This window comes from Eubalaena glacialis, chromosome 9, assembly GCF_028564815.1.
Source record: "Eubalaena glacialis isolate mEubGla1 chromosome 9, mEubGla1.1.hap2.+ XY, whole genome shotgun sequence".
Classification (NCBI taxonomy): Eukaryota; Metazoa; Chordata; class Mammalia; order Artiodactyla; family Balaenidae; genus Eubalaena; species Eubalaena glacialis.
In genome coordinates this window covers 23843154-23866063 of record NC_083724.1, presented here as the reverse complement: position 1 = coordinate 23866063, position 22910 = coordinate 23843154, and the positions used below count along the sequence as shown (strand labels likewise).

The 22910-nt window shown below is 36.8% G+C and overlaps 1 protein-coding gene across 2 annotated transcripts in view; it reads right to left on the bottom strand.

Annotated features, from left to right (window-relative positions):
• SVEP1 (sushi, von Willebrand factor type A, EGF and pentraxin domain containing 1) overlaps nt 1–22910 on the bottom strand; it is a 180465-nt gene that overhangs the window by 102595 nt on the left and 54960 nt on the right. For both annotated transcript variants that reach the window (XM_061200115.1, XM_061200116.1), the window contains exons 4-6: nt 13616–13774; nt 12607–12786; nt 4046–4225 (exon numbers count right to left, since the gene is read on the bottom strand). In XM_061200115.1, the coding sequence (XP_061056098.1) occupies nt 4046–4225; nt 12607–12786; nt 13616–13774 (519 nt within the window). The remainder of the gene's footprint in view (nt 1–4045; nt 4226–12606; nt 12787–13615; nt 13775–22910) is intronic.

The window sequence follows — 22910 nt, the reverse complement described above, 5'->3', positions numbered from 1 at the left end:
ATACATATATTTGGAGAGAACTTACATTTTGATAAAATTTTATAAAAACATTAAGGTGTTCTTTTTGTCTTTCAGTAATTTTGTAGTTTGTGTAACACAGGTTCCACACATTTCTGTTTAAGGTTATTCTTACATATTTTATATTTTCTATAGATCTTCTGATTTTTCTCTATATATTCTGTTCATCATTTATATAGAAGAGTTGTTTATTTGATATTCTTATGACTTTAATGAACTCTCAGTCTTTTAGTAGGTTCATTCTTTTTTGGAGGTAGACACGTAGTTTACAAATGATGATTCTGAATCCTCTAAGCTCTAACCTTAGGATTTATTACAAGAGCTAAAGCTTAGAGAACAATGCTAAATTATACGGATGATTCTGGAATCCTTTTCTTTTTCCAGATTTAGTAAGACTGTCTACATTGTTTCCATAAGTGGATGCAGATTTAAGATGGACTTTTTTATTATGTCAGTAATCAATATGAGTTTCTTAGAGTTCTATTAAAAATGTGTTTTAAATGATAATAAAACATTTTTATCTTATACTGAGCAACCATATGAATTTTTCCTATTTTTTATAATGAAGTAATTTATCATGTTGATAGAGTACCTAATTTTAAACCCTCCTTACATTCCTAGGATAAACCTCTACTCGTTTTGGCAGACCATTCTTTTGAACGTGGATTGCTAGTATATTTGCTGTCGTAGTTTTCTTTTTTTTTTTTCTCTTGGTAAAAGTTGTCAGGTTGGCAATAGAATAATAATAGTTTGATAGTATGAACTGATTAACTTTCCACTAATTGGGCCAAATTACATGGTATGAGAATTACTGCTTTTTAAAAGTTTGAAAGAGTTTCACTGATCCCTCAGTCATTTGGGGAGGAGTAATTAAACTCTGATAACATTTCCATTTCTTTGTAAATTACCCACAGGTAACTATATACTTGCTTTTCTACTTTTTTCCTTGATTCATTGAATAATTTTCATTTTCTTAGAAAATCATGCATAATAAATGTATTGTATGGTGTCTTATTATTCTTTTAAAAACCTCAGACCTCTGGGACTTCCCTGGTGGCACAGTGGTTAAGAATCCGCCTGCCAATGCAGGGAGCGCGGGTTCAAGCCCTGGTCCAGGAAGACCCCACATGCTGCGGAGCAGCTAAGCCCGTGCGCCGCAATTATTGAGCCTGTGTTCTAGAGCCCGTGAGCCACAACTACTGAGCCCACGTGCCACAGCTACTGAAACCCACGTGCCTAGAGCTCGTGCTCCGCAACAAGAGAAGCCACAGCAATGAGAAGCCCGCGCACAGCAATGAAGAGTAGCCCCCTCTCGCCACAACTAGAGAAAGCCCGTGCGCAGCAACGAAGACCCAACGCAGCCAAAAATAATAAATATATTTTAAAAAAATAAAATAAAAACCTCAGACCTCATATATTCCTTTGTGATAGCTTCCTGGAAAAATTCTAGTTTTGCATTTTTCTGTCTTCTTTTTAAAATTTATTTTATTACTTTATTCAAAGATTTTCCTCTTATCCACTCTACTGCATTCCATCTCCTTTTATAATTCATCTTCCTTTATTATTATTATGTACTTCTTTCAACTTCTCTTACAATCATTATTTTCCTAGCTTTTGAATTTAATGTTTAGTTATTTTCATTCTTCCTGTTTAATAATGAAAATATTTATATCTGTGAAATTTTACCAGTGTATAATTTAACCCATGTCTCATAACTTTGGTTCTAGAATTTTCTCAATTTCATTGTTTATTTTTTAATTGTATTTTTTAAAACGCCTCCTTTGTTCATTTAATTCATTTCCTTTATCTCTCTTTGTATTGGAGTCTTCACATTTTTGTGTTTTGGTCTAGTTTCATATGTCAGAAAATGTTAAGGACATTGACTTTTTTTTTATGTGTTTCAAATAACTTTTTCTTGTTTGCATTTTAATAATGCAGAGAATTCATTTGAAGTACAGAAATTTACATCTTTATGTATTCAAATCTATTGTCCTTTTTATTTTTATGAAGTTCTTCTCCATTAAAATCCATATTTTCTCCATATTATTTCTTACATTTCACTCCTTAATTTGCCTCATTTAATTAATTAGTTAAATTAACTTAGTGATTTTTAAAAATGAGGTGAGTGAAAACTGACTAATTTTTAGATAAGCTTCTTTCCCCCATTGATATCTAAAATTTCCCTTATTGAATATTATATTCTTCTACAAAAAATAATGTTTGTTTCTGAGCCATGTTTGCTTCCATTGTTCTGTGCATCCTTGTACCATTAATGTACCATTTTAATCACTGTGGGTTCATAATCTGTCTTATGATGGTGAGAATAAGTTCTCCCTCAGTGTACCTCATGTTCAAAATTTTCCTGTTTTGCAACTATCTATTCTTCAATATGCTTTCCATTCATGTCTATCAATTTTTTAAGTGGAAAATTTCATAGTAATTATGGTTATTGTCAGAATTTGAGGGCTACGGTGAGTTGCTCCCCAATAAATTGTAAATAAGAATATAATTTCCTTTTGATGGTTATACTTCAAATCTACCAAGATTGACATACACTTTAAATCATTACAGAGATGTGCACAATAATTTTAAAGAGAATTCTTAAAGTTTGAAGAATTTTAAAATTTTAAGTTAAACTTAATAATTAAATTTAAATTCTTTAAAGAATAACTCCAGAGTAACCTTATTAAATGTATTATATTTTTAATAAAAGACTGGGTCCCTCACAAGAAAAGCTACTCATCCATGGAGCCAGTGAAATAGATGATTCTCAGGAGTAACCATTAATATCTAGATACAAATTCTAATCTTGGGAGACAACGTTCCAACTAAAGGGATTTATTGAGATTTAATGTTCCATTGCCAAAGCAGCCTTTTTATGGTGGATAGATCCATCATCTTCATTTAATTCTGTGAACTATCTGGAGAAGCTAACTCCCTTTGTTTTGGTTTTATGCCAACTAAGTCTGTTTGTGGTTTGGGAATCCTTGTAGCTTCTGCCTCCAGGGAAATATAATGCCTGTCAGGCCTATGTCTTTCAGTAGTCATGACAAGTATCTCATTGTTAATAAACTTTACTTGTTATTTTTATTATTAAATTATTATTTAAATATTTAATACTCCTCTATAAGTTTTCTGAGCCTGCACCATGAGGGTCAACTCTAGGACTGTTATTGAACCCCTCAGTAAAGCCCAATATCCTTTCTGGTGACACCCTCCCTTATTATCAGCCCTGGATCCAATACTAGATTATACTAGAATAAACCTGTAAATCAATTTATAAAGAATAGAGATAGTTATAGTACCTAGTTTTCCCATCTAGGATCCTGGAATACCTCAATTTATTTCCTACATATAGTTCTTCTTCCTATTTTGGAAGTTGGTTATTTAATGACATACCTGTTAGCACTCCCAGGTATACTGTATCTGACACATAGCAAGGGTTCACTAATGGTAGTTATTATCAGTTCATCATCATCATTATTACCATTGTTAATGTTTCAACAGTGTATAAGATGCAGCAAACTGGAAGAGCTACTGAGTTTATTCATTCTGGACCCAATTTCAGGCATGAGATGTCACAACTCTTAGTGAAGGACAAGGCAGAAAATCTTCTGATGAAAGAGAATTTTACGGCCCATCTTAACATTCACTGGTTCATAATTTTGTCCTTTCATCAACAAGGTAAAGGTAAATTGTGTTTTAAAAATTGAGGGAATTGCACAGCATTTGCTGTTAAAAAATCCATCCAAATTTGCCCCAATTAAAACAAAAATCATTACCATTTGAAGCTGTAAACTTTAGGGATTCGGAAAACTGGATTGTGGTGAGAAGTCTTTCTACCAGTGGAGGGGAATAAAACCACATATTTGTTCATGTATCTACAGCGCCATATACCTATACATATGGATGTGTATTTATATCCATAATGAGCCGGTTTTTAGTTCTAGGTCTTCACAGAAAACAGGAGAAACCAGAGAGCAAGAGAAATGACCCATCCAAGGCAGCATGCCTTCTAAGAACTTACCCACACACCGGGGTTCTAGACCATCCCACTGGGCGTTTACTTGGCAGGTAAGCCTAGCATTTCCTTCTAGTCTGTACCCTTCATCACAGGTGACCAAACACACTGTCCTATAGGACAGTTCCCCGGTAGAACAGCTGAGGCGGCCATGTTTGGGTTGGCGGAGACGAGGGCATGTTCTCACTATGTGAAATGAAAACAATTAGATCATATTCTACTCAATGAGGACAAAGATAATAATTATAAATTTAATAAGGCCTACACATTACAAACAGTGAATAACACACCATTATATTTGGAGTTAGTATGGGATAATTAAAAGCCTATGTTTCATCAAATGCATGGCCTAAACCACAACACTGTCTTCCACCTCTGCCTATAGGTGGGAAACTTAAGCTGTTTAAGGAGTCTGGCCCTAAATGGACAGTGATGGCTGGAGACTGGGGATGGCTTACAAAGGGAGGTCCCTGCAGCCCTCAGCTGGGCCTTTGCTGTGATTCTCCAGGCTACGTTCAAACAAAAGGAAGGGGTCTTTTCCAGGACGGAGATCAGGCTCAATTCAGTTTTCAGACCTCATGGGCATATCCTGGGCTTTTTAATGATCCCAGACTCTTGACAGCTGCTCAGCTTCTGCAATCTTGAACTCCAGCATTCTACTCTAGCCACAATTCTGGTCCTTTTAGCTTTTTCACCCCTTTCTTCCCAGACGCTTCCTGCAAATCCTAGCTCATGATGATAATATTGACTTATGCATTATCATTGTTTTGTTTGTTTTTGCTGCTGTGGCAGAGACTGCTAGTTGCCCACCCAATAACCACTCCTCCCAGTTTTACTCAGCATAGTAACATGCACAGCTAGAAGATAACAATTCTCCACCTCCATCACAACAAATGAGAGCCAGTGACATATACGCTAAGGTTGTATGGGACTTCCAGAAAAGCTTTTGAGTGGGGACTGTCTCAGTTGAGAGAGTACTTTTTTGCCTTCCCCTCTTCCTCCTTCTTTGTCCTGAAATACAGACATGAAGGATAGGGCCCCAGCATATTACAGGGTAAGTCTCATGCACTAAGATGGTAGAGCAAAAAAATAAAAGAAGCCTGGGTCTCTGATGACAATGAGCTATCATAGCAGCTTTGGATTACCTACTTCTGTCCTTTCAGGTGAGAGAAAAACAAACCCTTAATTGGCTTATGACCTAGTTATTTGGGTCACCGATGCCAGTAGGTATATGCAAACCCTAATTCCCTCTGCCCAGCATCCATTCATTTTCCCTTTGTTAATTTTCCAAGGGAAGCTCTTTTGCTTCTTTCAGCTCATGGGATTTGTGTGTGCTCCAACCTTGCTCAGGGGTAGAGCATGTGAGCCTGGATCACGTTCCCCTGGTCTGAGAAGTGACCAGGTTACAACTGGTGATATACTTCCTTTCTCTACTGACTTTGAAACCACCATGAAGAAGGAGCTAGAAGAGTATTTACTAAGCCCTGGAGGCTGGAAAGGGCCCTGTGCCTCAGCCAGCCTCAGCACCACCAGCAGCAGAAGTGCCATGGGTTGTCCAGAGAACTGAGAATCTACAAGAAGGTACTCGGACTGCTCCTGCAGTTTCCCAAATGACATCTGTGCTCTGAGTTCCGGCAAGAGTCTACCACCGCCTAGCCCACCCAAATCCCATAAAGTGCCTTAGAGTACAGCTCAGTCAATTCCATCAGGCCCTATATTCTTGTTCATGACAATCGCTTCATCTACCAGGGTCATCCCCACACAGTTCTGATCCAAATCTAACTCACAAACTCATGCACCTGCCCTCTGGAATACATGATCAGTCCTCAATAAATCCCGTCCTATCCTAAACTTCTCTTATGAACTTTTCCTTACTTTCTCATCCTAGTAAAAAATCTTATTGTCTCTTATAGACAGGACCTGCTCTTATTGCCTTCCCAGATCATTCTCTTTCTTCTTCCTAAACACCTCCAGCTCCCTGAAGGGAGGAAAAACGTCCCTTCCCCCACCCCCGTTCCCCAGTTGCCTACTGACCTTTTGGCCATTTCTCATTCTTTAATGATTTTATATTTCTCTCTCTCTCTCTCTTTCTCTCTCTGGCATGCACGCACACACACACCCACCCACACACACACACACACACAAGCTGGTGATTTCATGATCTATGTAGATGATCATTCCAATACCCTAGAGTCATATTCCTCACCTCTTCTTCACCAATAACCACATCCTTCACCTTATTTCAGCCTCCCCTCCACTGCCTTATCCTCTAGACCTTGCCAGCACCAATCCAAGCACCCTCCTCTGACAACGACCTCCTATCTTCCTAGATTATTCCCTCAAGAGCTTCAACTCCATCAAATTCTATACCCTACTGGAGCCTCCAATCTATTATGTGTTCTTCTTTAGGTAAAATTATCTCTAAAGAGTTTATGCTCTTTCTACACTTCTTTTTCTCCAGTTCTAGCTTAGACCCACTCCAATCAGGATTTCAAATCAGGAGAAGGAGGAAGGACAGTAAAGGAGGAAAGAAAGGGGGAGAATAAGGAGAGGGGAGAAGAAAGGGAAGAGAAGGGGAGGAGAAAGGCAGGCGATAGAGAGGAAGAGGAGGGGAGGGGGAGACATGGAAGAGGATGGGGAAAGGAGAGTGCAGGGAAGGGAGAGGGAGAGGTGGGGGGCTGTACAGACCCATGGCCGTGCACCCTTTCAGTCAGATGGCATGTACATCCTGGTCATAAACAGAGATACGGAGAGCACAAGAGAGTGGATTCTTGTTGAATATGCCAACAGATGGGCGCAGATACTCAATTTAATCGTTTACAGATATAATCCAATAAGCATCAGGCATTGTACAAAAAGCAAAAACAACCCCTGCCAAAGGACAAATCTCACTTTTCTCTCAGATAACACTCCTGCAACACTAAAGGCCACAAGACAACAGAGCAATCTCTAAATATTTTTGAACAAAATCATTTGGGACTCAAGAACTTTGTTGAGACTCTGGGTAAGATGTCTTTTTCCTTCTTTTATGCATTTGCCAATTTTTCATATGAAGCATGCAGTTACTTATGATGAAAGCTTAACTTTAAAATAATAGGAAAGGAGGCTGGGGTAAAATATTCAGTGCATATTCAACTGAAGTCACGGTTTCACAGAATCTATTCTGAAGGAACCCATTCAAATTATATTAGTTGGCAGAACATAAATATTGGGTGCATGAAATATTCATTTAGGATTGATTACTCCTTAGAGAAAACTCAAGAATTAGATTAGAAGTTAAACCATAAGCCCTCGCCTTTCAATCACTGGGATAGTTTGGACCAAAGTCAACTATTAATGACAAGTGAGTAGAATTATTTAGCCTTCCATGTTTTGATTTTTATTGAGTGTGTCCACTACGTAAGTAGAATCTTTATTGAGTGTATCCATCAAGGGTGTAGAAATATTTTGCCTCCCGTATTTTGACTTTTCTTGAGGGCACTCATCAGGCGTAGCACAATGCCAAGAGCCAGGTAGGATTAAAAGTGAATGAGACAAATTACTATGATCAAGATATAGAAAATCTAGAAAACCATATTAAACAACCACTTTTGATCCAATAAACTGCTGAAATGACTCCAGCTTTCCAACTTGAGACGAAATGAACTTGTAACATCTCTCAAGAGAACTGATAGTAAATTAGAGCTGGTGTTTCATACACATGCAAATTACATTGCTTCTCAAGTGTTGGTTTTAATAAACTTTCATTGCTCCTCAGGGAAAACAAAGCATATGTAATAATTCCTATTTAGTTCTTAAACATTTTATACTCCTTTTCAACCAAGAATGACCATTTTTATCATTTTTGATAGGAACATGCTTATTTATGAGTTTCAACTTCAAAAATATTTTTATTTCAATAAGCTGAACAATTCTGCAATAAACGTTTGACTGACATTCATGTTAAAGCAATCCTTAAATATTTATTTAGTCTTTTTAGAAAACAGCAATTTAGTCTTTCAAGAGAATGGTCTACTAGGTAGCAGACAATGTGAGAACTTGATCTGGTTCTCAATGGAAAGACTCGTTAGATTTTTTTCTCAGATTTACACTTCCTGTCACTCTCCCAATTTTGACAGCTTCTATACTGAAAATAAAATAAATCTGATGTTAAATGTAGGGTTCTCACTGTTGCCTGAACGTTTTTCTCAGGAAAAATACTATCACAAAATTTACTTTACTTTCATGTTGTGGTTTAGCTAGTTATCATTGAGAAACCACAAAGGAATCCTTACTAGTTTAGAAAGGAATGTGCAATTCAGATAAAATTCAGAGTGTAAGTGTTTTAATGAAGAATGTATAGGAGGAATAAGAATCAAGCCTATTAGTTATTATTTAACACTACAAAACATTTAGGATGTAACATGAAATTTGTAAAAGGTTTTATATTTTACACTGGTCTTTCATTTCTGCCTCACTTTTAGAAAGATTTTCAAGAAAAAAATAAACTTATCCTCTGTCTTTATAATTAGATTTAAATTAGATCTGTAAAATGCTACTTTCTCCATACTACCCCTCCTGAAACAGAAATGAATTCCCACATAACTGCCATATTTCACCGAATCCCAGACGCCCCAATTGTAAGGCACAACATTATTTTATAAGCTGCTAATAAAGAAACAATAATGTCTGTGAAAGGATTTAACGCCACGGTTGTTGAGGTACATCTCAGTTTTAGGATGTTAAGATGTGGGGAAAAAGTGTTTTTGAATTAAGGAATTATGGTATATGTTTCATAGAACAATACCTCAAGTACAGGCAGACCTCAGAGATATTGCAGGCTAAGTTCCAGACCACCAAATACAGTGACTATTGCAGTAAAGCAAGTCCCACGATTTTTTTGGTTTCCCAGTGCATATAAAAGTTATGTTTACACTATACTGTAGTCTATTAAGTGTGCAAATTAGGATTATTCTAAAAACCAATATACATCCATTACTTAAAAATAGTTTATTGCTGAAAAATGCTAACCATCATCTGACAACGTGGGGTTGCTATCAATACAAACCTTCAATTTGTAAAAACTGCAACATCAGCAAAGCAAAATAAAGCAAAGCTCAGTAAAACGAAGTATGCCTGTAACTAAAACCATTAATGAGGAGCCAGAGGAAGAGCCTGACTTAGTACCTTCATTCAGGACAACTTTGTTCACTGGTAAGTTAGGGAGTAGTTTTTTGGAGGTGAAATTAAAGGGAGCTTAGAAAAGTTCACATCCTAGAGCATCGCTCTTATTTTGATTAAAGTTATTTTACTTATACGGGGACATCAATGCAAATTGCATAGAAGACAACAAGCCTGCTTTTTAAAAATGGGACTGTATAATGGGAAGTGACACAAGCAGACTGTCAGTGTATCTATTTGTCAATGTACTTATCCATATCATTTACCAGAAGTATAACCAAGGATTAGCTGGGGTGGGGGAAGATACATTCTGTGCTCATAATGAGCTCACAGACTAGCAGAGGTGATCGACAAGTTAATTAATTAAAGTAAGTACAGTGGTTTGTATTGTAACAAGTTGGTAAAGCTGGGAAACACTGTCAGAATCCCCTTATTGTGGGACCGTTTAGGGTTGATCAAAAGAAGAACCTGCACTTGATTTTGGAAGGCGGAAGAGAGGCAGCGATCACTGCAGGCAGAATCAGTGATGGACAAATGCAGACATGCACAGTAGGTTCCAGCTTGTCTTTGGTCACCTCCACTCCACATCCCAATTGCTGACCCTGTTGACCCAAGGTGGCCCCAAGCTCACTGCTGGGTTCTTGGCTGTAGAGCATCAGGGCATGGTTACACAGAGATAAAGCTTCTCTTAGACTTCCCAACACACTTCTCCCTTGTGGTTCCACTTCAGCAGCTGGGTGGGCTTGCATTCTCAGACTGAACTGGTAGTAACTCCTCTGATGCTCCAATTTCTCTTCTGGACCTTCCACTTCCCAGCTCCTTCCAAAATCGTGTAAGGTCTGATTCTTAAAATAAGTTCCTCATCCCATAGCACAGATGGTGTATTTCCTGGGCTTCCCTGACTGACCCTGACACACAAAGCACAAGGGCTAGAATGAGGGCAGGACAGGTTTGTGCATGCACATACAGAGGTTAGGGGTCATCCCATCCCAGCTGAGAAGGTCAGCGACAGGGAGGGCTTATATACAGGGACCAAAGGAATGATTGGACAATCAAGGCTGTTGAAACAACTTGCAAACGGATGGCTTCCTGAGAGGGCATGGCCATTTCTTAAGGCTTTAGTGTAGGATTCGAGGCTCAGGATGGAGACTGTAGAGGGTTAAAGAGGCAGGGGCCAGACCTTATCCTAAAGGGGTTGTCTGCCTGATTTTCTCACTCTTCTTTGGAAGGTCAGTAAGTGGAAAGTTAAAATGTCATGTTTTCTACCTTCTGCCACGAGGTATTTGGAAGAAGGGGTAGAGGTTTTACAAAGAACTTAATAACTATGTAACTTTACAGGAATATTTCTAAGAGGTTCCCATGATCAACCTTTTCAGTAATAGGCTTTTTACCATTTGCGACTGTATGACTAAGAATGTCTTTGCTTTGCTTTCCCACATAATCAATAGCTTGTCGGAGTTTAGAAATCTAGGGTCTAATTCTTTTCTTTCAGAATTCAGGAAACATACTCTTATCTTCTAATATTTAGAATGGCTAATAATGGGTTCAAGGCGAGTCTGATTCCCTTTCCTTTATAGGTAATATTATTTCTAACTGTGAAACAGGCCCCATTTTCTAATTTTTCCAGGGCTTTCACAAGTTTCAATAAGATTATTTCCAGACATGGATCTGTTTTCAATAATTTGTTTTCTGGCACTCAGTAAGTGATTTTAAGTTGACTCTCAAAGATTTCAGTCATGTGTATTTTCAAGATTTCAGCTTGCGGTTATATTCTTTGATATTCTATTAGTGTTTCTCCTCCACTCCATTCTCTCTCTGGATTCCTAATCTGTGAAGAGTCTATTTCCTGTGACTATTCTTGTGTCATTTTATTCTTTCATCTTTTTTCTAATCTTTCCAATGTTGCTCTACTTTCAGAAGGATTTCTTGCGTTGATTTTCTAACTTATTAATCTGGTTTTTGACTATGTCTGTTCATTGTGTCAGCAACCTTTTTCTTCTCCCTAAGATATCTTTCTCCTCTCAGATTTCTCCTATTTCTTGGAATCCTAATCTTATTTTCCCAATGTAATTGCCTTTGCATCTCAGTGATTCCATTTTTCTCCCCTCTTCTTTCAGGTCTCCTTGGTTCAATCTGCTGATTCCTTCTCTTTTTGTAAGTAGAGATAAGGGTCTGGACTGGGACCTGATTTAAGCAAATTCATATTCATAGCTGAGTTCAGCATTGGTAGCCGATGAATACAAACGGTGAATGTCTCCTGGGGTTCACAAATGACCTTGAAGTTGTGAGTAGGTTGGCTTCCCTTATGGGTGTGGGAGCCAAGAGAAGACTAGAAGACAGAACTTCTTACCCTACTCCAGTGAGCTGGGTGATACAGGGTCTTGGAGCAGTCAAAGGCTCAGCAAATTGTATTGCCAAAGGATGCCTAGGGGATGTGTTGGGGGTAACGTTGCCAGATTTAGCATAAAAACAAACAAATGAGGATATCCAGTTAAATTTGAATTTCAGAAAAGCAACAAATAATTTTTTGTATAAGAAGGTCTCCAATCTTGTATGGGACTTACTTATATTGTACTAAAAAGTTATTTGTTGTTTATCTAAAATTTGAATCTAAATGGGTGTCCTGTATTTCATCTGGCAACCCGAGGTGAGGGGGGGAATACTGTATTCAGAAGCTTCATGGGCAGAGATTCTCAAGTCCTTTGGCTTGTTCCCCTCTCTTCTTAGAGAGCCTTCTCTTTCAACCCAATTTGTGAAACCCTAGGTAGTTGGCCATGCAGTGGTCGTAAGAAGTAGGAAAGCAGGTCTTGGAGACGGCAAGAGTGGAAGTGAATTAAGGTACTCTCAATTTTGCTTGTTGTTTCTCTGTATCTGATGTGGGAGCCTCAGGTTCTACCTATGGTACTGCCCCCTTTTCTGTTGGCCTGATGAGGCTCTTTGGGATCTCACTTTAGCAAACTCCCACTTTCTATGTCATGCTGTCTATTCAAAGTGAAGGCTGGGGATGTATACATTGGCTAACTACTCTTGTCACAGGATACTGGTGTGGTCCTTGGAGTCCTACAATCAAAGCAGACATCAAAGCCGCACACTGACCATCCCCAAACTCTCCCTGGACCCTGTCTTGGCTGCTTGAAATCTGAGGTTTAAGGTAACCTGTCCATTTCTTTCCCAGGCAGGCCTTTCCTTTGCTTGTTCATAAAAGAAACACAAAGGGCATAGTTTATGATGATGTGGTCAACTGAACTTAGCACTTCTGACTTCAAACCTCCTATAATTTTTTCTCTTTCTGTGGTCTATGGTCTATGAAATCAAAAGAAACAAAGAATCTACTAGTCCATTAGAGTTTAAATTGAGGATGTTGAGCAAGACAATCAATAAACAATGTGAATTGGCAGTCTGCATACCTCTGCAGGAGCTCTCAGAACCGGACCATGAACCATCGGGCAGACACAAGAAGATGCTGCTTCCCACGAGGTCGAACCCAGGGTGACATCGGACCCCACAGGCTGCATTGAAGTGGCTGTTGCAAGTGTTCTGGATAAAGTAACCATTTTCAGGAGGCTTCAGGGCAGGGCAGCGGACAACTAACATTTACAGGGATAAGAGTAAAAAGCAAAATGAGTCTCTGTCCATAAAGCATCCTCCCCCCGCTTTTTCTTTTCTGGTCAAGAGGACATTGTATACACAGAGCTAAATTATCAACAGCATTCCCATTTACTGCATATGAATTCCTAAGTGCACATTTGGAAGAAGAACACTTCTGGCTCACGCTTATTAGGTATTTGCTTCCAGTTAAGTTTAAAAACAGACTAAATATTATGGTTTAAGCTTAGAAATTTTAAAATCTTGATATCTATGTGGATACAAAATTTTCTAGTTCTTGACCTTCATATGTCATTAGCTATTTTCCTTCTCAGTTAGAGTGGCATAAAATAAAGAACAAATAAGTCCAGCAAAGCACATCTGCCACAAATCCCAAGAGCCACAGCTTTGGCTAATTAAATACTTTTAATTTTTGATATGAATAATATCAAAGTACTTTACTTATAAAAATATTTTCTTTAAATGGACTTAACCATCACCAGAGCCCAAACTAGCTCATTTGTTATTCAAATTTGCTGTTAAATTTGTGACTTGTCTCTCTTAGATTCATTTTAGATCTTTTCCGATACTAAATCTGTTTTCATAGTCACATTACTTGTGGAGTCTCAGATCTCCTTTCTCTGGAGCAAGATATGGATATGTTCAGTGATAAGGAATGCTAGATAATAAAAACAAAGAACTCCCCCCAAATAAGATTAGAGGAAGGAATATTAAAGACCATGCCCAATTAACTGGATGAAAACACTGGCATTACTTCCCTAAAAGAGATCAGCTTTTATATTTCCTATCTGCCAATGGTGGGATCCTTACCTTTGCAGGTCTGGCCAGATGCCCGGTACCCCTCCTTGCAGACACAGTCTTCAGGGGAAGTACTTCCAGGTGGAGAAGTGTGATTGTCATCAGGACATGGAAGGCAAGTGCTGATTCCTCCTGGTGAACCTTCTGGTTTGTATGTCCCGGATGGGCAAGCTGTGGGTAAGCCAGGGAAGCCCATTTTATGTGGGGTACATCAATGGACAGTTAACAACATTTTGGAAACTGATTAGGGGGAAAATCCCAAACAATAGCTTTTCATAGAAATAATCGTATAATTCAAGCAAGGAGAGAAACCAAGATTTTTTTAAAAGAGTGATATAGTTGGCTATTTGCAGGTAATGAAGTGGCCTCTTTGATGTCCCACAATTAGTTACAATCACAACACGTCATGGCATGATATGGCTGGGCTTATTTATGGGAAAATTCAAAACAGCAATGTACGTAAAGGGACTAAAAGGAATCAATGATACCCAACGCGTAAAAAAATCTTGTGAAAGACAGTACACCCCATATTCCATCAACCCCCCCAACCTGTGCAGCTGCACCTCCCCCATTGTGTCCCCCAACACTCACTCGCAGCAGAATAGAATAACTGTAGATATGCAAAAAGCACTGGGCCCCTTGTTTCGGTTCAAAGCACTGGACAGAGGGTGAGGAGAAAGTAAAGGGCTTGAGGGAAATGATCCTACTGACGGGAAATAAGCCTTTTGAAGAAAAAAGAATCACAGACCCTGCTTTTCCCAGGCTCAAGAAAAAAAAAAAAAAAAAGATGAAAAGCAGGACCTGATTGACCTTGCTTCTTATCTTCCCTCTGCACTGACAATGCGGCTTTGAATCTGTACTTACTCTCCCTGGAGTTACACATCTGTAAAGTAACTCACAATTAAGAATTCAATAACAGAGAAATTGTGGAATAAAGAGACTTGCAATGCTTAATAAAGCCAAATAAATGTAGTGTAGTCAAGTATGCATTAGATTATTTAAAAAAATAGTAGCAACCAAGGAATGTGCACTTACGTGGTGATATTTGATATAAATTATCTCCTTTAATCCTCACAGTATTAATAAGTAGTATTAATAATTACTAATATTTTTATTAATAAGTACATTACTTTTATTAGTATTGTGTCCATTTTAAAGAGAGAATGGAGGCTTAGAGTAATTTGATGATTTGACTAAAGTTACTCAGTTAACAGGTGATAGCGCTAGGAGATTTTTTTAGCATTTAACATTGGTTTATTACATTTTTATGCTGAAATTCAAAATCACATTTATCTTGTTTGTAATTAGTAAGTCAAATATTTTTAAATGGTAGTACACTCCTTTCTTCTTCCTATTGTCATTTGTTTAAGGCCTGTTTCTAGGTAGACAGGCTCTGGCTTGTTTATCTTTTTTAAAGACTTTTTTTTAGGTTTACAACAAAATTGAGATGAAGATTAGAGCTGGAATTTTAAAGCAGATATTTACATAGCATTCACTATGTCCCAGGGACTGTTCTACATATTTTATAAATATTATCTGTTTATCCATTTAAGAACCTATGAAGTAACAAATATTATTAATCTCATTTTACAGATGAGAAAACTAAGGCACTAAGAGGTTAACTAACTTGCCAAAGTTACACAGTAAGTGACAAAGCTGGAGTTTGAACCAAGAGAATTGGGATCCAGAGGCCATGTTCTTTACCACTACAGGTTCTATGTCTTAAACCCAGGTCTCCTGGATGCAAAAGTCCTTGTTTTAACAACTAAAATATGCTAAAAACAGAAGAAATCATTATTGAGAGAGAAGACTCGTAATATAATGTAATTTTTAGAAAAAAATCATGCTTCTAACATTCTTGATTATATTTAAAAACAGAAGAGAACATTTTCCCATGCATATAGTAGAAAATTCCAGAATTGATAAAGCTGTAGTTATTTAAGAATGAGAGAAACATTTGTAGGAAAGTTATAATGATGTGTGACTTATGAAAAATACTTCAGCAGAAAAAAAGGGAACATTACTTCAAAGCATCATAGCATTAAATATTGAATTATTATTGAATTATTCATATTTCTGAATATTCCTTTTTTATAAAAAGTTCAGTAAATATTGGCACAGATCTTCAAGAAGATGCAAGACAACACTGTATCCTTTGAACAGAAGGCAGCAGCTATAGGAGAAAATGATTAAGATAAACACACGAACGGAAAAGAAAACATAAACTGTAACAGCAAGATTAAAGCTGTTGTTGGAGGCAGTAAAAAGAAGCCAGAAAATTCCAGAACAACACAAGTAAAAGCTGTGATATTAATGCAAGAAAATATTCCTTACTTGAAGTTTCAGGGCAATAAAAACTCATCAAGTTCCTGGCAAAATTAATAAAAAGTGATTAACACCCAAAACAAAGGAAAAGTATGACAAGTGTCTAGGAAAGAAAAACAGAATACATGGGAAAATCAAATTGACATTTCATTTCTCCTGTGCAGAAACAAACGCCATGAAAAAAGAATGAAATAAGATACACAGCTATGTGGAAAAAAATATTATGAACCCAAAACTCTATATCTGGGCAAGCTACTGGTAAATATGAGGGAAGAGAAAGACATTTGAGAATGTGCATGACTTCTGGAAATCAAGATGTATTTCACTGATCGAAAAGAAATCAACATAAAGAACTCAAGTATGAGGAAAAAACTGGTATTCAATAAATTGCTTGAGATTAAGAAAGTAGTGGAACATACCATATATTGCTAAATATCTTGCTAAAATAATTGAAAAAATTATTAAATAGCAAATAAAGCCCCTCCTTAAAAAGAAAGACATATGATCTAAGGGAAAAATATAATAATCTTTACATATTATAAAGAAAAAACGTTTAAAGTCTGAGGGAAACGGGGGATGGTTGGGAAGAGGAAGAGATAAAGCTCTCATTTCCTTTCATACATATCAATATGAAAAAACTGAAAGAAAAACATAGGTTCAAATTTGTACACAAAAAATTCACATAACTATGAATAGAAAAAGAATGCATAACCTCCAAGTCAGTGGAAGAGAACAAAACCCAAATAACAAAGGTGGAAAAACATAGCTACTAAACAACCAATGGATCACTGAAGAAATCCAAGAGGAAATCAAAAAATACCTAGAGACAAATGAAAACAAAATCACAATGATCCAAAACCTATGGAATGCAGCAAAAGCAGTTCAAAGAGGCAAGTCCATAGCAATACAATCTTACCTCAGGAAACAAGAAAAATCACAAATAAACAACCTAACCTTACACCTAAAGCAACTAGAGAAAGCAGAACAAACAAAACCCAAAGTTAGCAGAGGGAAAGAAATTATAAAGATCAGAGCAGAAATAAATGGATTAGAGAACAAGAAAACAGTAGAAATGATCAATGAAACTAAAAGCTGGTTCTTTGAAAATATAAACAAAATGGATAAATCTTTAGCAACACTCATCAAGAAAAAAAAAAAGGAGAGGGCTCAAATCAATAAAATTAGGAATGAAAAAGGAGAAGTTACAATGGACAACACAGAAATACAAAGGATCATAAGAGACTACTACAAGCAACTGTATGCCAATAAAATGGACAACTTAGAAGAAATGGACAAATTCTTAGAAATGTACAATCTCCCAAGACTGAACCAGGAAGCAACAGAAAATATGAATAGACCAACCACAAGTACTGAAATTGAGACCGTGATTAAAAAACTCCCAACAAGCAAAAGTCTAGGACCAGATGGCTTCACAGGTGAATTCTATCAAACATTTAGAGAAGAGTTAACACCTATCCTTCTGAAACTATTCCAAAAAACTGCAGAGGAAGGAACACTCCTGAACTCATTCTATGAGGCCACCATCACCCTGATACCAAAACTAGACAAAGATACCAAAAAAAAAAGAAAATTATAGGCCAATATCACTGATGAATATAGACGCCAAAATCCTCAATGAAATACCAGCAATCCAAATCCAACAATACATTAAAAGGATCATACACCATGAGCGAGTGGGATTTATCCCAGGGATGCAAGGATTTTTCGATATCCGCAAATCAAACAATGTGCTATACCACATCAACAAATTGAAAAATAAAAACCATATGATGATCTCAACAGACGCAGAAAAAGCTTTTGACAAAATTCAACAGCAATTTATGATAAAAACTCTCCAGAAAATGAGCACAGAGGGAACATACCTCAACATAATAAAGGCCATATATGACAAACCTACAGCTAACATCATACTCAGTGGTGAAAAGCTGAAAGCATTTCCTCTAAGATCAGGAATAAGACAAGGATGTCCACTCTCACCACTTTTATTCAACATAGTTTTGGAAGTCCTAGGCATGGCAATCAGAGAAGAAAAAGAAATAAAAGGAATCCAAATTGGAAAAGAAGACATAGAACTGTCACTGTTTGCAGATGACATGATACTATACATAGAAAATCCTACAAATGCTACCAGAAAATTACTAGAGCTCATCAATGAATTTGATAAAGTTGCAGGATACAAAATTAATATACAGAAATCTGTTGCATTTTATACACTAACAACAAAAGATCAGAAAGAGAAATTTAAAAAAAATCCTATTTACCATTGCATCAAAAACAATAAAATACCTAGGATAAACATACCCAAGGAGATAAAAGACCTGTACTCTGAAAACTATACAATACTGATGAAAGAAACTGAAGACGACACAAACAGATGGAAACATATACCATGTTCTTGGATTGGAAGAATCAATATTGTTAAAATGACTATACTACCCAAGGCAATCTATAGATTCAATGCAATCCCTATCAAATTACCAATGGCATTTTTCACAGAACTAGATCAAAAAATCTTAAAATTTGTATAGAGACACAAAAGACCCCAAATAGCCAAAGCAATCTTGACAAAGAAAAACAGAGCTGGAGGAATCAGGCTCCCTGACTTCAGATTATACTACAAAGCCACAGTCATCAAAACAGCATGGTACTGGCACAAAAACAGAAATATAGACCAATGGAACAGGACAGAAAGCCAGAAATAAACCCACGCACCTATGGTCATTTAATCGACAACAAAGGAGGCAAGACTACAATGGAGAAAAGACAGTCTCTTCAATAAACGGTGCTGGGAAAACTGAACAGCTACATGTAAAAAAACAAAACTAGAACATTCTTTAACACTATACATAAAAATAAACTCAAAAGCCCTAAATGTAAGACCAGATAGTATAAAACTCTTAGAGAAAAACATAGACAGAACATTATTTGACATAAATCACAGCAATATCTTTTTCAATCTGTCTCCCAGAGTAACGGAAGTAAAAACAAAAATAAACAAATGGGACCAAATTAAACTTGAAAGCTTTTGCACAACAAAGGAAACCACAACAAAACAAAAAGACAACCCACAGAATGGGAGAAAGTATTCGCAAATGATGTGACTGACAAGGGATTAGTCTCCAAAATTTACAAACAGCTCAAGTGGCTCAATATCCAAAAAACAAACAACCCAATCGAAAAATGGGCAGAAGACCTAAATAGACATTTCTCCTAAGAAGACATACAGATGGCCAAGAGGGACAAGAAAAGATGCTCAACATCACTAATTATTAGAGAAATGCAAATCAAAACTACAATGAGATTACCTCACACCAGTCAGAATGGCCATCATCAAATGGACAGTAAATGCTGGAGAGGGTGTGGAGAAAAGGGAACCCTCCTACACTGTTGGTGGGAATGTAAATTGGTACAGCCACTATGGAGAACAGTATGGCGGTTTCTTAAAAAACTAAAAATAGAGTTACCATATGATCCAGCAATCCCACTCCTGGGCATTTATCTGGAGAAAAACATGGTTTGAAAGGATACATGCACCCCAATGTTCATTGCAGCACTGTTTACAATAGCCAAGACATGGATGCAACCTAAATGCCCATCAACAGATGAATGGATAAAGAAGACGTGGTACATATGTACAATGGAATATTACTCAGCCATTAAAAAGAATGAAATAATGCCATTTATAGCAACATGGATGGACCTGGAGATTATCATACTAAGTGAAATAAGTCAGACAGAGAAAGACAAATATCATATGATATCGCTTATATGCAGAATCTAAAAAAAAAATGATACAAATGAACTTATTTACATAACAGAAACAGACTCACAGACTTAGAGAATGAACTTATGGTTACCAGGGGGGAAAGGTAGGGGGAAGGGATAGACTGGGAGTTTGGGACTGACATGTACACACTGCTATATTTAAAACAGATAACCAACAAGGACCTACTGCAAAAAAAAAAAGTTAAAAATTTTTAAAAATTAAAAAAAGAAAAACAGAAGAAGAAGATAAATAGCAGAAAGAATTTATAACAAAATGTCCTTAACTAAGGTAATGGAAGTAAAACCAAATATATCAGTTATCATCAATAATAGTAATGGGTTAATTTAACCCTGCTGATAAGATATAAACTTAAAAACAAGCCAGAGATACAAGTTAAAGATAGTTGGATGTAAAAATATATGCTAAATATTTCAAAAAATTTTCAGGAAGCAAACAAATTACTACCTTAAGGAGAAATAAAAGCTTAACACATAAAGAGCATTTTCTAATATATGAAAAAGATAGGAATACTTCAATAGAAAAGTTGACAAAGAACAAAAGCTGGAAATTTACTAAAGAAGAAATGAAAATGACCTATAATCGTAGGATACACTGTCTAACCTCACTTATAATGAAAAATGCAAATTGATGACTACTTTTTACTTTGGAAAAATTTTTAATGGATGTTAGTACCCATTGCTGGCAGGCATGCGGGCAAACAGGCTCTCTCCCACTCTGTAGGGCAACCTGAGGGTAGACACCAAAAGCCTCAAGTGGAGCTTTCCCTTTGATATAGCATTTCATTTCTAATAATTTGTCCAAGTGAAAGTAAACATTTTTTACCTACACATATAAGTATGTATAATTATAGTCTGTCATTACACAGCACTGGAAACCAAGACAAATGTCGAGAGATGGGGGGTTTGTTTAATTCTTATGACAAATCCATCAAATGGTATATTAGCCATAAAAATGGAATTCTTGACATGGAAGGTCAATCAAATTGTGTAGTTGAGTGTAAAAAAAAGCATGTTTCAAACACCATATGTATTGTATGATCTTCTGGCTAATGAATGCATAAAATTCTATAATGTTATGAATACATGGCATATATGCATGGTAGAATTATGAGGCTTCCAAGTTTGTTTATTTTTGCCGATTTACATTTTCTTATTTTGTTATACTGAATAGGTATTGTGCAAAAACATTCAAAGTAAATAAAAATTATACATAAAAGAAAGTCATTGTCTCAAATGCTGTATTTCATTTCACAGTTATTGGTTCCCTGACCTCAGAGATCACTTTGATTCCTACTTCTCCCTCCATCTCCTTCAATATCCAAATTGAAATCATGTTGTTTGGGTTTTACTCCTTAAAAACCCTCTGCATTTCGCCTATCCCTCCATCTGCATCGCTCCTATCTTAGACAGGAACTCATTACCTCTCTTCCAGGTTTTTACAAAGTCCTTTCACTGGTTCCCTCAACCTTCATCTCTACTGTTTAATCCATCTTAGATGTTGCTGCCTGAACATCTTTCTAAAATATAAATGTGATCAAAGCACTTTCTACCAAAAACTGCAACAACAGGATGAGGCCCCCTCTCTTTACTCTGATCTATTGGGTTGGCCAAAAAGTTCTTTTGGGTTTTTCTGTAATTCTTTGATCCATCTATAACTTTCCCCTGTCTGCTACAATGAACCAGTGAACTCCATATCCTGATCAGAAGCTGCTTCAGAATCAAGCAGAGACTAGTTTTGCACCACACCTCCCCCACCTCAGTTTACTGGACTTGGGAGTTTGACCAATTTACTTAATTTTTCTGAGACTTTGTTTCTTTGCGTGTAATATTAGTAGTAGTCGCCTTATAAATTTGTTGTTAGGATTAATTGAAATAATGTGAGTAAAGCAACAATGCCGAGCATGTAGTTGGCATTCAGTAAATGTTAGAATAATGTCCCCAACTCTTAATTTTCGCAACTATAAAAGAGACAGTTATACTTCTTTTATGGCTTGTTGTGCCCAGTAGATGCTCTGGTGCTTGGTAAATATTATCTCCCTCTCTTTCCCTTTCTTATCTTCCACTTAGCTTCTGCCTTGGCATATGCTTTCCTTTCTCTAAATGAACCTCCAGTATCCTTCAAGACTAACTTGTTCTTCAAAGCTTCTCTAACTTTTTCAGACAGATACTGTTACCTTCATTTCTGTGCCCCAGAGCACGTTACCCCCACCTCTGCTCTGGCACACATCACACTGTGTGTAACATACTCACTTGTCTCTTTCCCTCCATGGGGAACACACTCTTGTAAGTTCAGGGAGTCTTCCAGTCATCTGACCCAGCCATTGCCCATCCCATTGCCCGAACCAGCAGTCACTCAGTCAAAGGAGGGCAGGAGAAAACAAGCTCTATTGGAAGTGGAGGATGGGTTAGTGTGGAGGAAGGACCAAAGTCAGAGGGACTAACAACAGGGCGGAGTGAAAAGACGTTAGACTAGGAGTCAAGACAACTGAGTTGCTATCTTGGCTGCTCCACTAACAAGCTACGGGGTCACTGGCAAGTGATTTTTTTTTTAATTTTCCTATAAAATACAGAGGTTATATTTAATGATGCCTATGACCTTTCCAATGCTAACATTTGATGATCCTATAAATAGAATAATACTAAAAAGTTAAATAAACTTTTCATATGAACAGTCAGATTTTATCTACAGATTTTATAATTTATTTAAAAAATAATATTACATAAAAAGGAGCTAATCTTACACCATTACTCTCCAAAACCTTTTGAGTAATCAAGAATTTACAACACTGGAGAACAGTGTTTTGGATAAAAATATCCAAAAATACATTTGGAAATGTATTGTGAAATTCATAATGGTAATGGAAAACAGACTTCAGGAGAACTATTTAAAGGCATTGCACAACTCTAGTGGGAGAGGTGTAATCAACTTCTTTGATTCCCAAGGGGGAAAAGTCCTCATCTAAAACCAAGCAAAAGTTGAAAAGATGAAATTAACTGTGGTTTGAAAAAGTTCCACAAGTGATGGTAAAGGGCTAGGGTACAATTTTTTTCTTTATCATATGAAATGATTCCCTTCCTGGAAATGTACCAAATAATGTTTCTTAATTGCTCTTCTTGTTGTTGTTAAAATAAGCACTTTCTCTTTTCAGAAACATCTTAGCAGTTATCAGCTACT